The sequence below is a fragment of the Nyctereutes procyonoides genome, unplaced genomic scaffold (genome assembly GCF_905146905.1).
Source record: "Nyctereutes procyonoides isolate TBG_1078 unplaced genomic scaffold, NYPRO_anot_genome, whole genome shotgun sequence".
NCBI classification, from domain to species: Eukaryota; Metazoa; Chordata; class Mammalia; order Carnivora; family Canidae; genus Nyctereutes; species Nyctereutes procyonoides.
Genome location: NW_026575140.1, coordinates 84,008,543 through 84,035,132, shown reverse-complemented (window position 1 = coordinate 84,035,132; position 26,590 = coordinate 84,008,543). Strand labels below are relative to the sequence as shown.

General features: G+C 34.8%; 1 protein-coding gene across 7 annotated transcripts in view; it reads left to right on the top strand.

The window, feature by feature from the left end:
* The window catches only part of ARHGAP32 (Rho GTPase activating protein 32), a 265,244-nt gene that overhangs the window by 189,437 nt on the left and 49,217 nt on the right, over nucleotides 1–26,590 (top strand). For 6 of the 7 annotated variants that reach the window (XM_055304940.1, XM_055304939.1, XM_055304936.1 and 3 more), the window contains one exon: nucleotides 7,364–7,445. In XM_055304940.1, coding sequence (XP_055160915.1) covers nucleotides 7,364–7,445 — 82 coding nt within the window. Of the gene's footprint in view, nucleotides 1–7,363; nucleotides 7,446–18,209; nucleotides 18,562–26,590 lie in introns of those variants that run through there. The other variant, XM_055304942.1, reaches the window with a different exon arrangement.

The following is a 26,590-nucleotide window of genomic DNA, read 5'->3' as shown; positions in this document are numbered from 1 at the left end:
ATAGTTTTATAGGTGTCACAACTTATCAAAATGTATACATTAAATATGTACAATTTATTGTCAATTATACCTCAATCAAATTGGGAAGAAAAAAACTAGAGCAGCATCTTTGACTTAGCTTTTTATGTACTCACCCCAATTGATAGTTTCTATCTCTTTATTACCTCTGTGGTCCTACATTCATATACTTTTCTTAATTCTTCATGCCATTTTTTATGCTATACATTTTTATTATCACTTTCCTAGTTTGTTTGCAAAATCCTAAAATGTGCTTCTGCTTCATGTCATCCCCCCTTCCTCCTACCCTAAAAGTCATACACTACTACTAGAGCTTTCTTACTAAAACACACCTGTTCTGTCCCTCTTCTCAGAATTTGTCACTTTCATTTCATAGAGAGAAGAAACTTCAGCCCTCTTGCCATAATGTACAAGGCCCTCCGTGATCTCTGACCCCAATTTACTTCTCTAGTCTTATCTTACCAGTACTCTTATTTTATAAACTCAATTTCCAGACAGATTTAACTAACATCCCCCCTCCCCCATTACACAGGTTGTTCTTTTCATCTACTTGTTCTTCCATCTACAATGCCTTCTCTATCCTCATCTTATTCCAACCAAGGGGGAAAGATTTAAACCGACTGTAATTTTATTTGATATGTCATTGAGCTAATGTGGAAAAATGGATCTCATTTGTTAGGTACTTGTTATACAATAAGCAGTTGTGCTCAATATTATCATTCCATTGGCCCCCTCCAATTTCTGCCATTACCCACATCTTCACTTGCCTTTTTATCCAGATTAGATTCTAGGGCCATCATTATTACATTTACTCAATACAGGTTTTTGCTTAAATTCTTCAGTCCTGTTTTCTCCTCTTGCTTCACTAGTGGTCTCTGTTTGGCTTAATCCAAGAATGGATATTTCATTACTCTTCTTACTTAGGGTCTCATCAGTATTTGAGAGTACTTATTTTTTCCCTGACACTTTATTCTCTCAGTAGAAATGACACAACAGTCTTAGAGTTCCTTCTATGTTCTCAGGCTTCCTTTACAAAAGGCACTTCCTCTTTTAGCAGGTCCCTGAAAGTTTGAGGTCCAAGTAGCTTCTCATTCTGTGCTCTTTATCCTTAGATGATTTTATTTACTCTTTCAACTTTAAATTCAATATATATATGCCCATTTCTCATGTTTATACTCTGATTCCTGATCTTGCTTCCTTTTTTTTTTTTGAGATCTTTATTTATTTATTTGAGAGAGAAAGAGAGAGAGAGAGACAGAGAGAGGGAGACAGCAAATGAGTAGCAGGACAGGCAGAGGGCGAAGCAGACTGCCCGCTGAACCGAGAGCCTAATGTGGGGCTCTATCCCAGGACCCTGGGATCATGAGCTGAGCTGAACGCAGATGTTCAACTGACTGGGACACCCAGGGACTTCTCCTGATCTTGTTTCTGAGTCCCAAACCTTAACGTTCTACTGTAAGAGTAATGTTTTTAAAAGTAGAAGTTATGGAGCTGGGATTTGATGTTTAGGAGACAGTATAAATAAAACAGAGAAACCAGAAGCAAAGTGGTGTTTCCTGGGATATAAAGGGCGGGAACACAAATAGGAATATCTCAAAGAACCAATATAAAAAATCACTAGATGAAAACAGGGCCTGGGAAGTCAGGAACTGAGGTAATTTGCTTCCAGTTTATTCCTTTCTGTGTAGTAACAGCAACTGCTTCTTTGTCTCATTCTCCCTTTTTTTGAAAACTACTTTCTAGTTCTAACCAACTCAGCTGAGATAATTAAAGATTCAGACGTAGTTCCAAAATCTTAAGAGACGGACTAATTGACTAATTTATGGTCTGATGAACTGTACTGGGATGGTATTGGCAGGGACGCACGGTCTGGACTGGACAGAGAGATCCTAATGAAGAGTGGGTTCTCTAAGAATATTTGGGGAGTGGGAGGAAAATAATTGGCATTTCAAGGTGGGAAAGCATCAGTTTGTCTTGGTTTGAGTCTCCTGAGTGATGTGATTTTTCTTCAGTACAGAGGCATGCAAGTAGGGTGGTATATTGATTTACTTAGGGGGGGTTCCTGGATTGGTTTGGCAGAAGGTTAGTATTTCAGGGAAATTAAGGGTACTGATGTTTTTTAAAGTTCAAATGATCAATGACATGTTCATACTGGGTAGGAAAAAAAGAGATTGGAAGGGGACTAAGGACCCTAGTGGGGAAATATAGAGGGGGAATGGGGATCCAGTATCTGAATTAGAGCTTCAATTGTCATGGAATATATGAACACTAGAGGGCTGGGTGGAGAGGAAGTTGGAGTCTAAAGATGAAAAATTGGAAATTCTCTGAGGCCACATAGTTCCAGTTGATGAAAAATCTGTGGTATATCTCTGGAAGTAAGAGCATTATTTTACTTAATAAAAAAATGTTTTGGGGATCCCTGGGTGGCTCAGCAGTTTAGCACCTGCCTTCGGTCCGGGGTGTGATCCTGGAGTCCCAGGATCGAGTCCCACATCAGGCCCCCTGCATGGGACCTGCTTCTCCCTCTGCCTGTGTTCTGCCTCTCTCTTTGTTTCTCATGAATAAATAAATAAAATCTTTAAAAATAAATAAATAAATAAATAAATAAAATCTTAAAAAATATATTTTGTTATGCTAACAGCCCTAAAAGTTTCACTAGCCCTTAATTTCATAAATCAGCCATTAGAATAGGAGTTTAAAAAAAAATCTGTGATCAGCACATTGTTGTGTTGAAATTCCTTTTAGATTTTGATTAGTTGATTAGTCTCTCTCAGAGAGACCATAGTTAGGATTAGGCTCCATTGGTAAGCAATGACTTCTTTCCATTCCCACTGTAACCAAACCTCCAGCTTTACATTATTGCAGTAGTTTCTTATCTAATATTCTCTCTAAGTTGTACCAAAATATTTTTTTCAGTACATTCACTTTTGTAACCAAACCTATTTCTTTTATAGTTTAAGCCTAACCTCAATGTAGAAGAAGGTCAGAAAAATCAGATTGCAGTCTGTTACATTTAGGTCTGTCTTCATTTACTTGCAGAGAGGGAGCCGTATACCTGTCAAGCTGCTTGAAACCTATTCCCAGGAGCTATTAGAGTTAGGACAGGCCCCGGACTGAATATATATGTATAAATTGGTGGTGAGCCAGAACAAGTTGTGAAATTTTTAGGAATTTTGTAGTACAATTGTGAAACACAGCTGCTATTAAAAATTAAAGCACATAAATGTACAATTAAGTGCTTTATATTAAAAACAAAGGTAATAAATACTTAAATTTTCATTAGTAGTTATTTTACTATATTTTATTCTTATCTGTGTTCCTAAGGTATTTTCCATCTAGTGTTATGTATCCTATAAATACTAGCACAACAGGCTATTTTGTGTCTCTTTTTCAACTCTGCATTCAGTTGTATCATGTTAGTAGCTTGAAATCAGCCATGGTAGGAGTATTTATAACAGGGATTCTGGCAAATGTTGTAAGTCAAGGCCTTTCCTCCTGAAGGGCCAGTTGTACAACTTTGACCAGCACCCTGTGGGATATATAGTAGTCCTCCCTTATCCACAGGGATACTTTCCAAGACCCCCAGGGAATGCCCAAAACTATGGATAGTAGTGAATCTTATATGTTTTTCCTATGCATTAATACATACCTAATGATAAAGTTTAATTTATAAATTAGGCACATGAAGAGATTTACAATAATAATAAAACAGAAGAATTATAAAAATGTAGTAAAAGTTACGTGAATATGGTCCCTCTCTCAAGATATATTTACTGTACTTAATCTTTCTTGCAATGTTGTAAGATGATAAAATGCCTATGTAATGAGATGAAGTGAAGCGAATGTGATAGAACATTAGGCTGCTGTTGACCTTGACAACGCAAGAGGAGGCAGATCATCTGCTCCCAGACCATGGTTGACTGTGGGTAACTGAAACTGAAACAAAACCTGTGGATAAGGGTGGAAGGGGGACTACTGTCATAATATCGCTTGCTTTTTCTAAATTTTTTTCAAAGACTTGGAGGAAAACTACTATATTGAAAGGTTTTTTTTTTTTTTTCCTTCCAGTAAGCTCATCCCTAACCTGTTGCAGCCTTATCTTTACATTGTTCTTTTCCTCCTTTTACAAGATTTTTATTACCTACTCCTCCACCCTGTGAGCCCTAGATATTGGTCTTTTCTCTCTCCTTATTGCTGGAATTGAATCTCATTTTGATCCCTGCCAATATACCCAATTTTCCTCACCTTTCTCAGCCATATAAATTAGAGCTTTAGACATTGTCACTGCCGGCAGAAAGAATAATATATGAAACAGGATGACATAGCTTGTAGATCATATTACCAGAGTTCCAGTCACTGTTAACATTGGACATTTTGAGTTTATCAGAATTGTTTATATTTGGTGAAATACTAGCTTAAGTATGAATCAGAAAAGTGAATGTTCATTAATTGTATTTTTAGGGTTAGTTACTTTCTTTTTTTCCCCCCTGGGGTTTAGTGGCATTCTTGTGTATATTTTCAAGAGAACACAACTTCATGTTTTGCGATGGAAATTTTATAATAGGAAAATAGAATCTATTTTCCTTTCACAAATTTCTAGAATCATCTCTCCCAATAAAAGACTTATTATTAACAGGAGTGCTTTTGGTTTCAAGAAACAGAAAAGTGAACAGAAAAAGCGATTGATTGCCTCTGTTGAGTTAGCAACTTAATGATGCTAGGCAGGAGTTTTTAAGATTCTCTTGGCCTGTCTTTTAAGTTCTAATGATGGTTGCTACAGATCCAATCTTGATACCTGCATCACAACAGGAGGAAGGAGATAGAATAGTAGCAGTAGAGCTGTATTTGAATGTGCTGTGACTACAATCGGATGCAAGGAGTCTGGGCACTGAATATGTTGTTTAGCTAATAGTAAGATTATACTTCATCCTTTATTATACTTATGATAAAGAGAGACAAGTGAGCAGGAATTGGAGAGAGGCATTAAATGAGACTACCATGGACCTCTACATAGTACACAAGAGCTTGTTCACTCATACATCTAAACCTAATGGACTGAGACAAATTAAAAATATGCAGATGTAGCTAATATATATGATATAGTTCTCCAAAGAAGTTCATTAAGCTTTGTTCAGTCTAGGAAGTGATGGAAAACTAGTTTTTATTTGCTGAAAGATAATTCGAGTTTAGAAACTAGATTAGATACTTTCACACAAATTATTGTGGTAGCTAATGTTATCCCCATCTTTACAAATTAGGAAACTGAGACAGATGTTAACTAATTTGCTCCAGATCACTGAGCCTAGTAAATGGACAGGCCAAGTTTAGAACCTGGTCTTTTCAATCCAGAAAATTGCAAACAAACGTTTATAAATCGAAATGAATTCTAATTTTATAGAAAGAGTATTTGATGGGAAAAAAACTTGGTCCACATATGCAGAAGGAGCTAAGTGTTATGTGTCATCTACTTAATGGAGGAGCCTGAGCCCTCTAGGCTTGTAGTAGCTAGTGTATTAAATGCTAACACTTAGTGGGTGCTTACTATATGCATTTGCTTCTACTGATCCATTTAGTTCTTTTTTTTTAAAGATTTTATTTATTTACTCATGAGAGAAACAGAGAGAGGCAGAGACATAGGCAGAGGGAGAAGCAAGCTTCCTGTGGGGAGCCTGATGCAGGACTCGATCCCAGGACCCTGGGATCACGACCTGAGCCCAAGGCAGACACTCAACCACTGAGTCCCAATCCATCTAATTCTTATAACAATCCTTATGTACTAGGTACTATTACTGTGTTTAGATGAAGAAATTGAAAACAGGGAGACTAAGTCACAAACCTGATCTTGCAAGTGAAAGACCTAGAATTGAACCCAGGAATTCTTACTTTTGAGGCTGCGCATTAACCATGACACCATCTACCCTCCTATAACTGATTTGTGTAAGAGAGAATGAGAAGGATTTCTCAAGGTGATTCTTATCTGGTTCTAATCGATCTTGGAAGAATTTCTACTGGTTTAGCTATGTAGGATGTTGAATTATGTATGGCATGAAATTTCACGAGTAAAATGAACACTTAAAGCTTCATTTTGGAAGGCAAGTCATAGGGACTTTAAGAATCCCAAATTCAGAGATCTTTTAAGCAAAACTGATAACCTTGTTAATAACCCCTTTTCAGCTTATGATAACTGGTTACATCTTCATAATTTTAATAACTACCATGGAATATCGATCCAGAAGTTGGAATAAGAAAGCAGCAAATGCAAATGTGAAAATAATCCCATACAGATAGAAATTATACAGCTCAGAACTTGGTGATGAATCATAACTTTTGGAAGACCATTCTATTCTTCCCGAGTCTGTCAACAGAGGGATGTAAAAAGTGATGTAGTTTTCATGTTCAGTTTCAACATCTGTTGCATGGTAGCCTGATTATATTCCTATCTAAGGAAACATCTATAAATATTGGCAAAGACCTCCTTTTTACTTTTGTTTCCAGGCTGTTTATCTCTGTATTTATTCTCTTGGCTATGTAGTGTATCTCTGTATGATCTGGGTGGTCTGTGGGTGAGCTCAGTATTTTCCTGATACAACTACGTAGGATTCCTTACCTAACACCATAGGCAGTTCTGCTACTAGGTCAACGTGGTGTGTTTCTCAAAGCAGGGTCTGTCATTACTGCTGAGATTGGTTGGTTTCTTCTCTTTTGCTTTCCCACTTATTCATATGCTACTAGCTCTTTCACGGTTTCTTCTCTTTTGCTTTCCCACTTATTCATATGCTACTAGCTCTTTCACGACAGTAGATACTGGGATTCAAAATGTTTCACCAATTTATTATTGTCTTGTCATTTTTTTCATGAAACCTGTGAGAGAATGAAGAGAAAACTCACAAAAAATGTGAATGTGGTTTAGTGTTGATTTTTTTTTTTAAAAATTAGGGAGAAGACAATAAATGTAAATGTTGGTCGTAGAGATACCAACACAACTAAGTTGAAATTTCAGCAACATAAGTTAGTAAGGTAAAAATTGTATGTAGTCCATGTATAGCTTGGTATTAGATTAAATATTTTAATTGGTGTAAAGAAAAAGTTTGGGAAATTAAAAGCTAAAACTGAAAAAAGCAGACTTAGATATTTGAACTAATAGAACACAACTCTGTATACACATAGCAACAGATTGTTTTATTATTTGTTTGTGTAATTGGTATCATCTGTGATTTAGAGTCTTGGAATAATAGAATCCTTTGGGAGGGACTGTGGAGTACATTACTGGAATTGAATTGGCAGTGTTCACACACTGGTCTATGCTCCGGTTTAGAATCCTCTCTTTGCTGCTTTTCTTCTTTAGGTGGGACTCTTCCCTGGACACTGTGTTGAGTTAATTAATCAGAAAGTTCCCCAGTCAGTGACCAACTCAGTGCCAAAACCAGGTGAGTATACTCTTCCATTAGTGTGGTTATTTAATCAACTGCTTAAAGAAACAGATTTTCTCTTTTCATTAAACACATAGTTTGGTTTGCTGTTCTTTCCACTTACTGACATAATATGCATCCTTAATTTTATGTGGTTTTGATTTTTAATTTATTTTTATTTCTCTATTGATCATGTCACAAAGGTGCATTCAACATTTTAGATAATTTCAAAGAACTCCTTGGTCCATTAAGCCTTGTCATTATTTGTTTTTATAATTATTATAGCTTATTGAAGAACACAGTGATAAAGGAAAAATAACAGATTTAAAGAACTCACACAGATGGTATGATTAGCTGAAAATTAATAACTTAAAGGGAATGTATATTTTATCAATGACTATGAACATCAAACTATTTTATTTTTAACAACTATTTTCAACAGCATTTTTCATTGCTTAGTATATTTACAGTGCTTTGTAAATATGTGGACTGTTTTGTGAATAAATAAAGCAGTGTTACAGGGGGTGGAAATCAAGAAAATGGAAGTTTTTGTTCTTACTGGGGTGATTTAATTAGGCAAATTCTATAGAATACTTAGCCTAGAAGTTTTTAGTGTGATAGAAATTGTTTAAAGGAAAACAAAGAATTTGGAGAGAAGAAGAAGTAATTGAATTTATTTCTACTTGTATTATATTCCCTTTGCCTTTCTCTGCCATCCTCCCTCCTCTGTGCCAGTAGAAGAAAAATAAAAAGAAATCTGGGGCTCAGAATTTATTTGGACTGTTTTCCTTAAAGTATTTTCTAGGGTTAGGACCTATTTGTAAGAATTAGGGGGTAAAAAAGCTTATTTAGTATTTTCCTGCCTCTGTCCCCAAAGCACGCGTCAGACCGTCTTTGCTTATGTTATTTAGGCAATAACCCCTTTTGAAGCTTATTTCTTCACAGGAGGTTAGGAATTTTAAAATTTTAGGCAGGCTCCCTTTATTGTTTCGTAGAGAAAAGTCCTTCAGAGTTATGTTCTCTGAAGTTTTTCTTGAGCCAGGATTCTTAGTCTCTTTTCAAGACATCTTTATCCTCTGTTTAATCTTCCTTCTTTGGGTAAACACTATTAAAAAAACTTTCTGGGCAGCCCAAGTGGCTCAGTGGTTTAGCGCCACCTTCAGCCCAGGGTGTGATCCTGGAGACCCAGGATTGAGTCCCACATTGAGCTTCCTGCATGGGGCCTGCTTCTCCCTCTGACTGTGTCTCTGCCTCTCTCTCTCTCTCTCTCTCTCTCTCTCTCTCTCTGTCTCTCATGAGTAAATAAATAAAATTTAAAAATAAATAAATATCTTATTTAAAAAAGAAAATAAATAAAAAAAATTTCTCAGTGGATACTTGCTCAGTAAATATTCATTAGCAGTTGTGATGACCATAGGTTTCTTTCTCTTTTAAATATGGCATCATTAACTTCAAATCCAATATCCATTAGCAAGAAGTGTCCCAGCCCCTCCTTCCTCCCTGACCCTAGCAGCTACTAGTCTACTGTCTGTCTCTATAGGCTTCCATATTTCATACAAACAGAATCATATAATATGTGACCTTTTGTTATTAGCTTCTTTGACTTAGCATGTTTTCAAGATTAATTTGTGTATCAGAATTTCATTCTTTTTTATGGCTAAATAATATTCCCTTTTATGGATATACTCTAGTTTGTGTATCCACTCATTTTGAATCATTTCCATTTTTGGCTATGAGTAATGGTGTTATGAACACTGGTGTACAAGTTTTTTGTTTAGATAGATATTTTCATCTCTCACGCATGTGTCTAGGAATAAAACTGCTGGGTGATATGTTAGCTCTGTGTTTAACCTTTTGAAGAACTGCCAGGTTGCTTTACAGAGTAGCTTACCATTTTACAATACCCCTGGCAGTGTATGAGAGTTTCAGTTGCTCCATATCCCTGTTACTTTGTTTTTGATTATTGCCATCTTAGTGGTTATGAAGTGGTGTATCTTTGTGAGTTTGATTTGCATTTTCCTGATGACTAAATGTTGAGTATCTTTTTATGTGCTTAAGTAGCCATTTGCATGTTTTTGGAGAAATACCTGTTCAGATTATTTGCCCATTTTTTCATTGGGTTGTCATTTATTATTGAGTTGTAATTGTGCTTCATATATTCTAGGTACAAGTCCTTTATTCGGTAATATGATTTGCAAGTGTTTTCTCACATTCTGTGGATTGTCTTTGCCTGTTTTTATTCTGTCCATTGAAGCATCGAAGTTTTTAATTTTGATGAAGCTCAATATATTTTTGTTGTTGTTGCGTATGCTTTTAGTGTCTTATCTAGGAAGACTTTGCCTCACCTAGAGTTGAGATTTATCCTATATTTTCTTCTAAGAAGTTTATAGTTTTATGTCTTAGATTTTAGTTTAGGATTCATTTTGAGTAAGTTTTTGTGTCTGATATAAGGTCCACTCCATTGGACATTTAGATATCTAGACAGCACTATTTGTTGAAAAAAAGGTTGTTCTTTCCCCATTGAATTATCTTGACTCTCTTTTAGAAAATTAATTGACCTTAGATGTGTAAGTTTATTTTTGGACTTTTGATTCTATTCCAATGATCTAAATGTCTATCTTAATACCAGTACCACCATGTCTTGATTACCTTTGTGGCAAATTTTGCTCTTATTTTATTCTTTCTCTGGATTGATTTGGCTTTTTTGGGTCCTTTTAAATTCCATATGGATTTTAGAATCGGGTTGTCAGTTTCTACAAAGAAGTCAGCTGGATTTTGATAGGGATTGTATCGAATCCGTGTATCAATTTGGGAAATAGTACTATCTTATCAATATTTATTAAGTCTTCCAATCCATGAACATGGGATATTTTCCATTTATTTAGACCTTCTTTAATTTTGCTCAGTGTTTTGTAGTTTTTAGAGTATAAGTTTCCATTTTTTTGTTAAATTTATGTTTTTCTTTTTGATGCTGTTGCAAATAGAATTATTTTCTTGATATCATTTTCATATTCATTGCAAGTACATAGAAACAAATATATATACTAGTCATGTATCCTGAAACCTTGTTGAAATGTTTATTCTAATACATTTTTTTAGTTGGATTCCTTGGGATATTCTATATACAAGTTCAAGTCATCTGTGAAAAGCAATATTTTTACCTCTTCTTTTGCAATCTGGATGCTTTTTATTTCTTTTTCTTGCCCAATTTCCCTGGCAAGACCTTTAAGAATGGCCATCTTTGTCTCATTTCTGATCTTAGGAGAAAGCATCCATTCACCATTAAGTAAGATGTTAGCTGCGGGGTTTACATAGATGCCCTTTATAAGATTGGAGAAGTACCCTTCATTTCTTAGTTTATTGAATGATATTATCATGACAGGTGTTGGCTTTTGTTAAATACTCTTTATCTGTTGAAGTGATCATGGGTTTTTGATTATTTTGAAGTTATTAAATTCAACATCAAAAATTTATTATGGTTTCTCATGCATTTTTTTATATGTTTCTGTTGTGAAAACTTAACTTGTTAGGTATTAGGTGTCATTCTTGATAATTCTGCCTCAGAGATATACTGTAAACTCAGTTTTTAGCTAAAAAATACCTTAATATTGGTATTAAATTGTATCAATTAAATACTTTTTCATGTTTTGAATGAGAAAGTGATATTTCTAATAATGATAATCTCCAAAAGCCTTTAAAACTTGAGAACATTACTCAGTTATTGATAGTTTTGGAAAATAAGTTTCTACTAATAGACCTGTATGACATTGTTAATTTTAAATTAGTGATGACATACAATGACAGCATACCTTCACAAACTAATATTTTATCTTTTGTGAGCAACATTGCAGGGTTGGCATAAGGAAATGTGCATTCTTAATATATTTTGAAAAGGATGATGTGAATTCTATCAGCCTCAGGCTTGTTTCACACTTTAAAACTGTCTTTGCCTACAGTATAAACAACTTGAATGTTCTATTTATTTTTAACATTGCCATCTGTTACTGTTAGATGCCAAATCTGAAAGATGCAGCTATAGTTTGAGACTGAAATTTAAAGCTCCCTATATTATTACACAACAAGGGCAATAGGAAAAATTTTCCCTCTGGAGCTCCTCTTAATGTTCTCAATATGTTCAATTATTTGTGTATATAAAAATAAAAATCAATGAGTCACCATGTCCTGACCAAGAAAGCAAGCATCATGCTGCCTTAAGAAAAAGAAGGTGCTGTAAAATGAGATTGAAGGAGGAGGAAGGGAGAGAAGAAGAGGAAAGAAAAGAAGAAGAAAGAAGTTTGTCCATAAGAAATTGACAGTTCAGTCACCATCGGTTATGGTTTGATAGAAGATGAGGTTGAGGTCAGAGAAGGGAAAGTAAATGTGGTTTTCTTTGTGTTTATCCTATTTGGAGTTTATGGAGCAGTTGGTTTTATTTATTGATCACTTTCTTCAGGTTTTTAGTTTTCTCAGCTATTATCTCTTCAATATTTCTCTTTCTCTTTTCCTTTTTTTCCTTTCTCTTTTCCTTTACATATTGGTTTTACTCTTTGATATTGTCTCACACATTCTCTTCTCAGTTTAGATACTTTATATTGACCTATCTTAAAATTCACTGATTTTTCTTTCCCTGTAGGCTTCTCTTAAGCCTGTCTAATGAACTCTTCAATTCTTACGTATTTTATTTCTTGGATCAACATTTGTCTGTTCTGTAATTTCTATGGTGGAACTCCTCATTTTCTCACATTATCTACCTTTTCGTGTAGACAGAAAGAAAAAAGAGGGGTGGAGGAAGAAGAGGGGAGGGGGGGAAGGTAGGGAGAGAGGGTAAGAGAAAAGCAAAGCAAAGCTTGTTTTCGAAGTATGAACTTCTTAAAATGAACAACTAGGGAATTTAAACAAAATGTTTCCTCTGAAAACAAAATTTGGACAGAAATTTTAAAATACCTCTTTGAAGCAATGGAAAATTAATAAGGCAGTAAACACTTACTGAGCTAAGGTTAAGCAGAGAAAGGAAATCCTGAGGAGTAATCCATGTATATGGAAGCATTATTCCCCTAGTGTATCTCCTGATGGAGTAGAGAAAGTCACAGTGTCAGGGGAATAGAAATTGGAGTTCAGAGCCCAATGGGGCAGAGTTGCTGATAAATGCCCCAAGTTTTGAGTTAGGATTTTTGTGAAATTGACAACCAATTCTAAACTGATTCTAAAATTGGAGAATGCAGAGCCCCAAATACACAAGACAGTTTTGAAGAACAGAAAAGTGGGAAACTTACCATTTTAAACACCAATATTTGTTGGGTTTTTAAAAAGACTTATTTATTAGAGAGAGTGAGAGTGGTAGGAGCAGGCAGGGGAAGAGGGAGAGAGAATCCCAAGCCAACTCCTCTGTGATAAGCGCAGAGTGGGGGCACAGAACTGAATCCCACTGTCCTGAGATCACAACCTGAGTCCAAACCAGGAGTTGGACACTCAATTGACTGCACCACCCAGGTACCCCAGACTTATTGTTAAAACTTTGCTTATTAAGATGATGGTATTGGGATGCCTCGGTGGCTCTGGTTGAGCGTCTGCCTTCAGCTCAGGGTGTGGTTCTGGAGTCCCGGGATGGAGTCCTGCATCAGGCTCCCTGCGTGGAGCCTGTTTCTCCCTCTGCCCATGTCTCTGCCTCTCTCTCTCTCTCTCTCTCTCTCTCTCTCTCTCTCTCTGTCTCTCACAAATAAATAAATAGTAAATAAGATGATGGTATTGATTCAAAGGTAGATAAATAGATGAGTGGAAGAGAAGAGAGTCCAGAAACAAACCTGTGAATGTATAGATACTTGATTTATGACAAAGGTGGCATTGTAGAGCATTGTCAAAAGGATAGTCATTTCAATAAATGGTGCTAGGGTTACCTTGAGTTTTATATATTTATGATTCTTATTTAATTTGGTATACCAAATCATTTCCAGGAGAATTACAGATCTATATGTGAGAGGTAAAATAATAAAACTTTTAGAAGATAATATATAGTAGAATATCTTCATGACCTGTTTTCATGATCTTGAGGTAGACCTAAGCAGTAATCATAACTGAAAAGCTTAATAATTAAACTTAATTAAAGTTCAGAACTTCATCCTAATGCCCTTATTAAGATATGAAGAGGGCAAGTCACAAAATGAGAAAGATATTTGACAAAGGTCATATAAAAACAAGTATGCAAAGAGTCAATACGAAATAGACTAATAAACTGATTTGTTTAATTGAGTAAAAACTTGAACAGGTACTTTAGTAGACATATGACAAGAAGGTCAACATCATTAGTCTTTAGGGAAATGCAAATTAAAATCTTGCACTCTTTAATGCATACCCACCAGGATGGTTAAAATATAAGAATAACAATACCAAAGGTTGGCAAGAATATATACATCAGTAGGAATTCTCACATGCTGCTGGTAGGAGTGTAATGTGGGACAATCATTGTTTGGCATTATATACTGAATTTGACACACTCCATGTGATGCAGCAGTTTCACTCTTAGGTATATATAGAATGTTTATAGCAACTTTAGTCCTAATTCTCAAAAAACTTGAAAAACTCAAAGGTATATCTATAATGGAATGGATAAACGAAGACATGTTCATTGAATGGATTCTTCTATACCAATGAAAATGAAATGAGTTATGGTTATATGCAATAATACGGATGAATTTCACAAAAATAAATGTTGAGTTGAATAAATGTTGAAGCTTGCTGTACATACATACATATGTTGTATAATTCCACATGAAGAGAGAGTTCAGAATCATAGAGGTCAAGGCCATTCTGTAGTGTTAGAAGTCAGAATGGAGGAAGGGGATAGATGATTGGGATAGGTAGGAGAGAGGGTTCTAGAGTACTGCTAATGTTTTGTTGATCCTGGTGGTGATTATACAAGAAGGTAATAATGTTGAGCATCTTTTTGTGTGCTTATTGGCCATTTGTAGAGAAATGCCTTTTGAAGTCCTTTGTCATTTTTGAATTTGTCACTTTGCATCTTTTAAGTATACCTCCCATCCAGATGAATGTTCTTTGCAGTATTGCTTTATTATTCAAATGTTGGAAATCACATTTTCAAAATAGATTTGGCATTTCCATACTGTGAAATACTCTGCAGCCATCAAAAACAGAGGTAGAGGCATATGGATTTTTTTTCTGTGATGTATTATTAAATGAAAAAGCAAATCACAGCATAGTATAGCCCCACTGTAATTTCATAGAAGAGGATCTAGAAGGATACAAGCCTGATTTGAAAGGGCAATGAGATTATGGAGATAGCAAGAGACATTTCATTTTTTCTCTGTTTACTTCTCTATTATTTAACTCCTTTATAGTAAACATGTGTTACTTTATGAAATATGAAAATATTATTGTATTTCCCCTTAACGCCATCCTTCTCAATACAACCACTCCATAAAATAGATATTTTTTGACAATAGCTTTAACTTTGACATTTTATTCAATTTATGTTTATGTGTGAAAAGCAGCACATTTGAAGAAACAAGAGCATAGGCTCCAACCTTAAGTTTTAATCCTCATGCCACACTTTACTGTGGGTGCACATCATTTGGTTTCTCTGACATTTGATTACCTTACCTAAAAAGTGAGGCAAGATTCCTTTGAAAATTAGGGATAAGGCTTTAAAGCCCCTGGATATTTAATAAATGTCAAATAAATGTATTATTTATTGATATATGTTTATCTGCTGATATATTATTTAAGTTCCGGTGTCACCACTGGATTTAGATTTAGTTTCTGTAGATATGAAATTAATATATTATTTTTTGGTAAGATCTGTCAGCATGTCACAGTATAGCAGAGAGAGAAATGAATTACAGTAAATGAGTTACAGAATCTCATGGGATCTGGTGGGGGAGGGAGCCTCTTTGGATGGGGTCACTTGAATAGAGTTTGTGTTATAAATTTTTGTCTTTTTTTGGTGACAGCTGAATTTATTGGTTAATAGACATAGAAGTAGCTGAGGCTTTCATTTGGGGAAAAGATTTAGTAATTAGATGTAATACTGATGAAATGCTTATATTAAGAAGTAGTTTATAAGGTAACAAATTAGCCCAAATTTGTAGTATAATTTTGAAATAAAATTTTTTTGTGTGTTGTTTTCTTTTAGGGACCTGGTTCTCTAGTGTGTTGCTTCCTTTGTCGTTTTACTAATTTTTTATTTTTATTTTTATTTTTTTTTACCAATTTTGCCTAATTCTAGATTTTTTCCCCTTTATTTTCGTTTATTTGCTCCTGGATTGTTTCTGTTTTCTTTCTTTGAGTTTCTAGCACTTTGCTCTTCTGTAACCGTGTTTCGTTAACATGTCACTTTATTATGAAGTGACCAGACATTTTATACCAAGTAAAGTAAGTGTAGGTTTTTACTTATGTGCAGTGTTGTATTGAGCATATGCTCATATTCTGGAGGCTAATCCTTCAAGAATCAGATATTAGAATCGGTACCCTAGGAGGCATTGATGTAAGAGTACAAAATGCTAGAAGGCCCTGGGAAGTTTTCTTTCTGAATACATTGCAAGCAACAAAATAAAGTAATATTTTCATACTCTGTATCAGGGAAAAACAGGTAGAAGAGTCGTACTAGCACATATCTTAAAATGCCTTAGAGGGTATGGATATTTGTATTTCCATTATGTAAATTGGAATTTGAATCTTGACACAGTCCTGTGAGGTATTGGGGAGAGGAGATACATTTCTATCCCCATCCACACCTTATGTTAACAAATGGAGCTGCTGAGCCTGAGGGGGGTTGGACAGCTTGCCTGTGGTTTCACAACTGGGATTTACTGACATCCTCTGACATCTTATGCTAACTGTGGCCAACACTTATGTATCTCTTACTGTGTGCCAGGTACTGTACCAAGACATAGATTAACTCATTTAATCTTGATTAAATTAACCGCAATTAATTAACTCAAAATCCAGAATTTGCCCTGCTCTCAAACAGAGAGCATTTGTTTTGTCTCAAAAACAAATTTCTCTTACTGTGGCCTTCCACTTATCAACAATTTTATATTCAGAGCTATGGTCAGAAAGGAAGAAGATAATATAGTTTATTGTTTTCTCTCTCAAAACAAATATGTATTTAATATGTTTAGCTTTTATTATAATAGGAGTAAATGAGAACATATGTAGATTTGCACAAGGCTTCTCCCAGTTTTAACATCTTACATAACATATAGCACATTATCCAAACCAGGAAATTGATGTTGTCACATTGCAGTGAACAAAATTATGGACCTTACTCCACACTCAGCAGTTTTTGCATACTCTCATTTTCCTACGTGTATTTTTATGCAGCATAGAAACTCCTTTTGGGTTTCAGGAGAGAGTTACTGTTATTAATCATGGAATTCTCCTGCACTCTGTCAAACTCTTGTCGAATTTATTTATTCCTATCCATGCTTAGAAGTTAGGTAACACAAGGGGCAGAGGAGTTGTACCGAGTGTCCCCAGATGGCTTTTCTACAGCACGTGTCTCCCCTCCCCCTTTTTTTCTTTCCTTCCTTTGCTTTCCTGTTCTCTTTCCCTTGCCATCCGCTGCTTGTTGTCTTTAGTAGTAACCAAGGAAAGGGTGGGAAGAAGGCTGTTTTTTAGTCTCAGTTTTTTTTTTTAAAGGGAGGCTTTGCCTTCTCCACTCTGAATAAACTTTAAAAACTTCATTTCCTATTCAACAAAAGCCATAAATCCACAGCTCTTCCACTGGTAAAAATTAACACGTTCTGTTCCTGCCACATATTGGAATTCTCCATCGTTTTTCACTATTTTAAAATTATATTAATTCATTGTTTCTCTTACTGTGGCCTTCCACTTATCAACAATTTTATATTCAGAGCTATGGTCAGAAAGGAAGAAGATAATAAATTAGATCAATAGCAGAAGATTTTGGCGTGGTGCCTGGTGGATACTCTGGGTATCTTGAACCTGACAGTTCCTACTTGTGTGACCTTAAGCCCTCTACCTTGATGTCCTCACCTCCAAGATGGGAACAGTATTAGAATGAGCTTCATAAGGTTCTAGTGAAGACTAACTATAAAATACTTAGAATTGTGTCTAGCATTATCTTGTTTATTAAGGGCAAATATCTGACCGTGGATTTACATTGATATTAGTAAAGTCATTTGTAACAGAAAATATGTTAGTCTCTTACAATTAACTTATTTCTTCAAATAATTTTAAGTAGGTAAACGCAGTATAATACTGTTACTTAGTTTGAATATCAAATCTCTTGAATACTTACATAAGGAACATTACAACTGGAACCCTTGGGTCACATATAAAGGAGGAGGTCACACTCAGGAAAATTTAATTCTAGATTTTTCAATTCTGAAAAGCCCTTCTTTATTTCTCCTAATAGATGCTTACCAGATTGTTGTTTCAGAATTGTTCACACACAGGCAATGTAAACTGATACTTTTTTGCTTTTCTACCTGTTAGTGGAATAACAATCACAGGTTGCTGCTAGTTGAGTGATTCAGCCTTTTCCTGGCAATACTTCCTGCTTGATCAGTTACTTTTCTTATTTCACTTGGGCCTAAAGGGCTTCATTTTTATTGGATACACTGTCTCCCCTCTAGATAGCAAATACAAACAACCAAAGAATAAGTAACTTTCTGAAAGATCGCAAACACAGTCAATGCCAATTTCCTACTGGTGTTTGTCGAGCAGGACTACTCACCTGTGTGAGGTGGATGGGTGGAGCTATACTGGCGAAGCCTGTTCTGCGGGTGTGAGTTTGGGCTGGGCCGTTGCTGTGGTGCTGCAGAAGCAGTAGGTGCTCAGAGAGGAAGGAGTAAGCTCCTGAAGGCGAGCCTCATGCCCACACACAGCCGGCTTGCCTTGGTAGGGACCAAACCCGGCAAAGAAAACTGCAGAAAGGTGGTGCCTGGACACGGAGCCAGAACCCAAAGTTGCCGTGGAGACCTGACTCGGAGTTACCCTGCGGTGGATAAGGTCTGAGCTGCGTGACTGTGATTCATTCTGCATGCTGTTGCACGGAACGCAGAGCTGTTGTGTCCTGTCCGACCCACTGCTAAGTACAGGCAGTGGGAATAATTTTAAGTATTGATCCTAAACCCTGTGCCACAGCCAGAAGGAGGTAAGGATCTGTTAGTTATTCAAATGTTTGTCTCCAGCAACATTCAGAATATCTCGCTGAGTCTGTTTTTACATTTTATATGGGCACATGTTTCCTTGGTTGCTTTTAGGTGGATGGTTTGTTATTTAATTATTCAGAAATTGAATAATTGAGCTTTAGTATTTATCATCTTGGTAGAGAGGTGATCATTTTTTGAAGTAGATTGTACCACATAGGTATTGGGCAATTTATCTTACTTTCCCAGCCAGTTTCAGGAAATACTCATTTTTCTATTTCAAATCAGCTTATTTCTTAATGTTTTTCTAGACCTTAGGTTAATGTATAAAAGACTTCATGATTAAAACACCATACCTTTGTATCATAAACAAGCAGTATATTAAAAAACTTTTTCCTGGTGGGTTAATAATATTTCAATTATTGATTAGTGGAAAATAGGCAGCAAATATCTGAACTGATTTGCTAAAAAGAATTTAGCAGACTGTATGAAAAGGCTGTTCAAATTAGCATAAGGAAGTAACTCTCCTGCCTTTTGACTTCAAATACCATCTATCTTTTTTCCTCACTGGTATTAATAAGGAGAACCATCTCTGTCCATAAAATATGTGTATTAACTTTTTTCTGTTGCATATATATTTTTTTAGCACCATATTTATGGTGTTTCCTTAGACTTCCGTGATAAACGCTTTTCATTAAGATAGCATGGAAACTGGAATTTTCTCTGTATCACACAGATCAGCCCTTTTGAGCAGCTGAACATTTTTCAGGAATGTTCCACTACCAATTTAATGACATCAGTATTTTAATTTTTTAAAACCATAAATGGTGGAAATTCAGAATTTATAGCTCTGAATTTCTCTTTGTCGGTTTTTAAAAAAACACCTGTTGCTCATAGGATAATGGTTTGATACTATAACTTGTTTTTTTAAAGTATCAGGTAGTACTATATGATATTCAGTAGAAGAGAAGCAGAAATCTAGTTTCTTAGGTTAGTTTACATTTAAGATGATTATAGGAAGAAGGTCTAGAGAGCTATCCCATGTTTGTGTGCATCCTTCCTTAGTGGTCTCAGCTCTGAATCTGGGAGGTACAACCAGATTTGATTGAGCCTGGTTTGGAAAGCTGACTCAGGTTCTGGTAGCCCGGTGCTGTGGAGGACTCTAAAGATTTTTAGACCAAAGGTAAAGAGAACTTATAGTAGTTAAAATAACTCCTGCTTATTGACACTTACTGAGGTAAGTTCTTGGTATATATAATTTCACATAAGCATTATAGTAACCCTGACTGATTGGTGTTATTATTGTCATTCTCATTGTGTATTTGTGGGAATTGAGACTTAAATAGGTAATATGCTCAAGAGCTTGCAAATTGGGAAGTGGTCAGAAAGTTGGTTCAAGTCCTCAAGTCTGTCTGACTCCCAAATCCGTAACTTATTCTCCACGCTAATGGTCCTTTTTTATGTAGGGCAGGCTTCTGACTTTTGCCTTTAAATAAGGAGTCCTCATGATGAGTTCCGTGCTCTCCAAATATAGAAACTTTCACCTGCAGCTCCTGCCAAAAAAATCCCCAAAAAACAAAAAACCCCAACCCACAAAAACAAACAAAAAATGACCTATGATCGTATCAGTGTTCCACATCAAACTTTGTAGCTTAATAAAGTGCAGAGGATTATATGACATCAAAGTGAATATGATTATACTTTAATCTACATTTAATCTGTTTTGAATCTAATAAAAAATTAATTTCAAGAAAAGAGGTTTCACATTAAGATTTCTCAATATTCAGATTTCTAGAACTTCACGTAGGATTTTTGAAAGTCTTCTTACTTTGATGTTACTGAATTACTAAGAATATGTAGTTAGTTTAATTTTTATAAGAGAGAATATATGGATAAATGTCTTCCTGAAATAGTTTTAAAGCTTCATATCAAATGGTACTAGTTCATCCTGGAAGAAAAAAATCTTGGTTTTTGAAATCCTTATTAGAGATACTTCTATAATCGGTATATTATATCCCATTCCTGTGTTAGAATCCTTTAGTGTCAGGAATTTATATCTACCTCATGTTTCCTCCTACTCTTCTCTGCTAAAATGCAAATCTTTTTTGTTCTGTATTTAGAAATGCAATTATTCAGAGTCTTTTATATAATAACTGAGGTGGTAAAGTCACCAAGTTAAAAAAATTTTTTGCTTTTTTATACAGACTTGGGGAACAGAACCAGTCACATTTATTTTAATTTGTAATTTAGATTTTAAAATAAGATTCTATCAATTTTAACAAGAAGAACGTATAGCTTATTTATATCACCCTAAAATCAGATAAGCTAAATTTGAGCCTTCTCTGATATTACTGAAATTTATAGCTCCTGGAAAAGTAAATGTTCAAAATAAATAATGAGAGTTTCTTATCTTAACCTGATGACCATTTTCCCAAGGGAACTGTGGTTTATAAGGATTTAACATACCATGCCCTTTCTAATTTATAGCTGTATGTCTACTCCTCTAGGAAAAGCAACAACAAGATGTTGCTTTGGTTTCATTCTTAACTCTGAAAAAGAGATACATTTTTATTCAGATACTCAAATATTTTTCTTAACCATAGGCATGCCATTGGCCTGAGAGTTGTGCTGGATATTCTGAAGAAGCAATTTGTTGCTTGTTTCTACTTCTCTTTTTCCAAATGAACTGTTCTTATCTTTTCTGTGTCTGAAAGATTCTTCTCTAAACTTTACTATAGATTTATCTTCTGGATGCCTTAGTGTCATCCATCTGCATTCCAGAGAGTAATGCCTTTTGAAATGCCTCTTCTCTCTCATAAGTAAATGGAAGCATACTTGACTTATGTAACTGTTAGTAGCTTTCCAGTTTTTCAATCAAGAGCCATTACTGTCAATGCTATTTTTAATGTAGCATTGTACATGACATTTCTCAAATACCTGGTTTCCTCCCTTTGAGATTGGAATGTACAGATAGATATCAAAACTGTTAGGGAGAGTTGTCCACATTCCAGAACCTCATCCCTGAGCTGGGCTCAGATACTTGCTCTGTGGTGTAGTTCCTTGCAGCTGTTATACACATCAGTTAGAGAACCGTGTTTTTTCTCTTAACCTCCAAAGTGAACATTTATGATGCATTGATCAAAAGTGATTCTGTACTTTCTTGTTTCACAACAATTTCAACAGATTATTAAGATTTAATACTCAAATTTAGCTAAAGATTTTCCGGGATATCTACTTTTGGTGGTGGACAGAGAGAAAGGTATGAAATTCAAGGCTGAAACTGCTGTATTCCTACTTTAAAAATGAGAAGTATTTCCTAGGGAGACAGTAAGGGTTTTGAGTTTTGAGGATATATATGATAGAAATAAGTTTTCAGAACCTACAGATAATATTTACCTTTTTTCTATCATTGCAGTAAATTCTGGACACCTAATTCAAAAATTAATCTTTATAAAATATATGACATTTTCTAGTAAAAACATACTATAAGTGGCCACTGTACTGTTTACCAAGGGTTTGCTAGCAAATCAAAGAAATACTAGTATGTCATATGATATAATCAACAATTGTGAATGCCTTTAACAATTTACGATACTAGAATGATGCATCAAGTTCTGGAAATAGTTATATAAGCATGTTGTATAAATTAGTTATGTAAGAACTCATTACTACTATTTTAAATTTTCGTGGAGAAAAATAAAATAACTTAGTTAAAATTATTTTTACTTAACAAGTGTTAAGCCTAATATACTGTGCATAAAACAGTAACATTATTAATAGTGATCCTTCTATCTTAAATTTTTAGACCAGCTTTTTCTAGGATGTTTTAGAAGGCCCAAATTATATTTTTACATAGCTCTTCAATGTAGTTTTAAATGATGTCTTTTTTTTTCCTTCTGATGAATTTTCCTACAGTAAAGACATTTTTCCACACACTTTAGAGCTTTCTGTGGCATTCTAATGTTTAATTTCATCAGAGTATTTCATGATTTCTCAGGTATTTTTAGGAAATTTCAAATTCATAAATTGCCTGGATAAACTTTTCATTTATCATATTATTAAACTGACATCTAGACTGGTTAATTATCTTATCTAAAATCCTACAGCAAGTTATTGGCAGAATCAGGACTAACAACCGAGCTCCACATTCTTAGTTTGGTATGTTTTCACCTGCTCATGCTTGGATAATAATAGGTATGATTGGATAGACAACCTTCACTGGACTATTTGTTCTATTATTGGAAAGGCATAAAAGCTTTTAGTTACTAGGCCATTGGTTCAAGTATGCATTTGTAAATCTTCAAATAGAGTTGCTAACATTTTATGTTTAACTGAATAGTTTTACCACATACAAAAACCATATGTCTAAATAGTATAGGATACCACCTAATAAACTAAAGAAAGGGAATTGAAATATTGATCTTAGGTCATCTTGTTAATTAGAGCTGGATACATAGAAGAGAGGAAAGTAGGAAAAGAGTTATTATTCTGATAATCTTTATCACATTTAAAAGTCATCACGGCGAATGTAATGGGAAATTACATTTTATTTAATATACTCTTTTCTTGTGACTTTTTTTTTTTGAGAGAGAGTGAGAGAAAGCAGAGTGAAAGAGAGAACATGAGTGGGACAGGGAGTAGGAACAGAGGGAGAGGGAGAAGCATGCTCCCTGCTGAGCAGGGAACCCCATGTGGGGCTCCATCCCAGGACCCTGGATCAGGACCTGAGCCAAAGGCAGACACTTAACCAACTGAACCACCGAGGCACCCCATGTTCTTATGCCTTTTAAGAAGAAAATTCTAGTGATCAGATACTGGTTTATATTTTGAGTATAAATCATTTAGAGTGTGATGCTAACAGAAACTGAGTTTAGATTGGTTAACACATGTAAAGCACTGGCATAAACACTCAATGTATATTAGCTATACTATAATTATTGCTATGATATTACTGTATCATAGATATTACTATGTTTAGATTGTCTTGCATTTTATTTAAATAGCTGGTTTAGGATTCAGTGTATCTTTTTCATCACTGGGGTTGAAGCAGGCCATGGATAGAGCCAGGTTGAGGGAGATCTGACATATAGACCAGAAGATTTTCAGAGATAGAAATAGGAATTGGACAGAATTTCTTGGACATGTTCTGTTCCATCAAGTAAAAACTTACTCTTAAGTTCGACATACAGAAACTCCTTTACTCTGATTTGGAGGATGTTTTTTTGCAAGATCAAAAAAAATCATCAGAATTATTTATGTATATTTTCATTACTGACTTAAAGAACTTCCTTTATGTTATTATTCATCCTAAAATGTTAAACTTCTTTATATTATGCAGAAGGAAAATTACAAAGGTTCTATAGTACTGGAAAAAAGTGTTTTTAGTTCAGTTTATTTTGTGACTTACATTTGAGTCATGTTAGAATCTTGCTCAACTATCTAGAAATATTTCTTTAAAAGGTTTGTAGAATTATTCTAGGGAATTACAGCTTAGTTTCTGAGTTTGATTTCAAGTAAAGACTTTGTTGGTCAGTTTGGACTAATTTAATTGATCCTCAAAGCAATAAACTAAATAAGAATTACATCAAATTTTCCCTGGCATGAGTTTTTACTAAATTGGTTCCAAAACTGTTTCTTGGTTGCCCAAAGATCCTTTCAGGACATATGACAGTGTATACTAAAAATAAGTTAATTTTTGTATCTCTTGTCAAAATCCCTACTAATAAATGTGAAAATACTAAAGTAACATAGTTCACTTCAGCTCTTAAGACTGCAAATCTAAATCTATGCCATAATGTTTGCTGCTTAATTTAAGGTATCAGCAACCTATAGCAGTTTTTCCATTTTTAGAATTATTTGTCTAAACTTGTACCCTATAGAATTATTTTGTTTGGGTTCCTTTACTGAGAGTCACTTCTAATATGTTTACAGTACTCTGTTGTTTATTAAAGTTTCTGAGATGGAATTTTGGCTTAAGACTTTATTTTCTTTTATTTGCCATTTTCTTCTCAAGTCTCTTGCACTCATTTACATCCTTACAAAGCATACAGAAGTAGGAATAAAGGGAACTTACTATAGAAGTAAAACAGCAAGACTTTTAAAAGTGGGTATAAATTTTGTTTGCCATCCTCAAAACTTACACAAGATAAACTAAATGATCTTAGTAGATGCAAAGAAATCATCCAACAAAGGTCAACAGTTCATTTTATTTATCTTAGCAATTAAGAATAGGGAATTTCTTTAATATAGTTAAGATTTCCATCCAAAAATGCCAGGAAAATTTTGTTCATAATGATGAGACTTAAGAAACAACCTATTTAAAAATCAAGAGTAAAATAATTGCTCATTGGAGATTTAGTGCTTCTTTAAGAAGCAGTGAAAGGATTGGAAAGGAAGAAGCAAATCAGCAAATCTTTGCTGATGATCTACAAACCTAGAAGAACCTACATACAGTCAAATTGTTAGAAGAACAGAATTAAGTATGGTTACTAAACAAAAACTCTTTGGTGACCAAGAACCAGCATTTATTTTTTTCAAGATTTTATTTATTCATGAGAGACACAGAAAAAGACAGAGACATAAGCAGAGGGAGAAGCAGGCTCCCTGAAGGGAGCTCGACGTGGGACTCGATCCCAGGACCCCGGGATCACAACCTGAGCTGAAGGCAGATGCTCAACCACTGAGCCCCTTAGGCGTCCGGAAGACCCAATGTAATTGAGTTTTTCCTGTCTAGCACTAAGTGCCTTATACTCTGACTTAATACTCACAACCTCACAATTCTGTTAGGTAGTTAGATTTTTAACTTTTCCTAGATGAGGAAAATGAAGGGCTGAGAATTATATACTTTGTCCACAGACATACAGCTAGAAGTTGCAGGGGCATGATTGGAAGGGAGCAGCAGTCCTAGAGCCCACTAATTGCATTTTTGTATGCCAGTGACAATTAGAAAATATAATTTAGAAAACAATACCACTTACATTAGCAAAAATCATAAAGTTCCTGAGAATAACTGTAACAAAAGTACATAAGACCTTTATGGGAAAAGATTAGAAAAATTTGCTGAAGGATGTGAAAAATCAATCTTAAGTAAGTGGAGAGATTTACTGTGTTTGTGGACAGGAAGGCTCAATATCATAAGCCAATTCTCATACAAAATAGTCTATAATTCAGTGAGGCCTTAATCAGATTCTCTCCAATTTTTTCCTCCTTTAATTTGGCAGGCTGATTCTAAAATTCATACGAAAGAGTAAAAAAGCTAAAATATAAAGGCGATTTTAAAGAATAAGCAGAGGGGAGTCCTCATTTATAGATATTAAGACTTATAAAGTGCTGGAGCTTAAGAAAGTGAGGGATAAATAGAGAGAGAGAGAGAGAGAGAGAGAGACTGACAAAATTGAGAGAACTCAGACTCCTCATAAACCATACATATCTTTCATTTAAGAATCAATCTTAAAAGTTAGTGGACAAATGAGTATTCAGTAGAAGATGATGAAATCACTAGTTATGCAGAAGGGAAAAAATAATATTATATCTCACCCTCACTCTAACCATACAAAGAAGTCCAAAAAAACCAAAACAAGTGAAAAAGATTTAGAGGAGCTAGGAAAATATGTTTTTGACCTTAAAGGTTTCCTTTCTATAAAGGTATCTGAAAGTATGGAAACCATACTTAAAGACATTTTAAAATTTGTACAGTAAAAGAAATAAGCGACAGACTGGGAGAAGATGTTTGTGACGTGAATAATTAACAAAGGATTCATTTCCAGATTCTATAAAGGATTCTTGCTCATCAGTAAGAAGACGACAACCAAACGGTAAAATGGGCAAAGTTGTATGAACAGTTATTCCACTGAAGAGGAAAACTGAATGGCCAATTAACATACGAAATATTGCCTAACCTGATATCAATTACAGAAATGCATAAAGTGGAAGAAAATTTCATACTAATCAGTTTGGCAAAAATGAAAAAGCCTGAAAGAACTAAATAGGACAGAGAAATGAAGACTGGGAACCTAAAAATACATCCTATGAGAA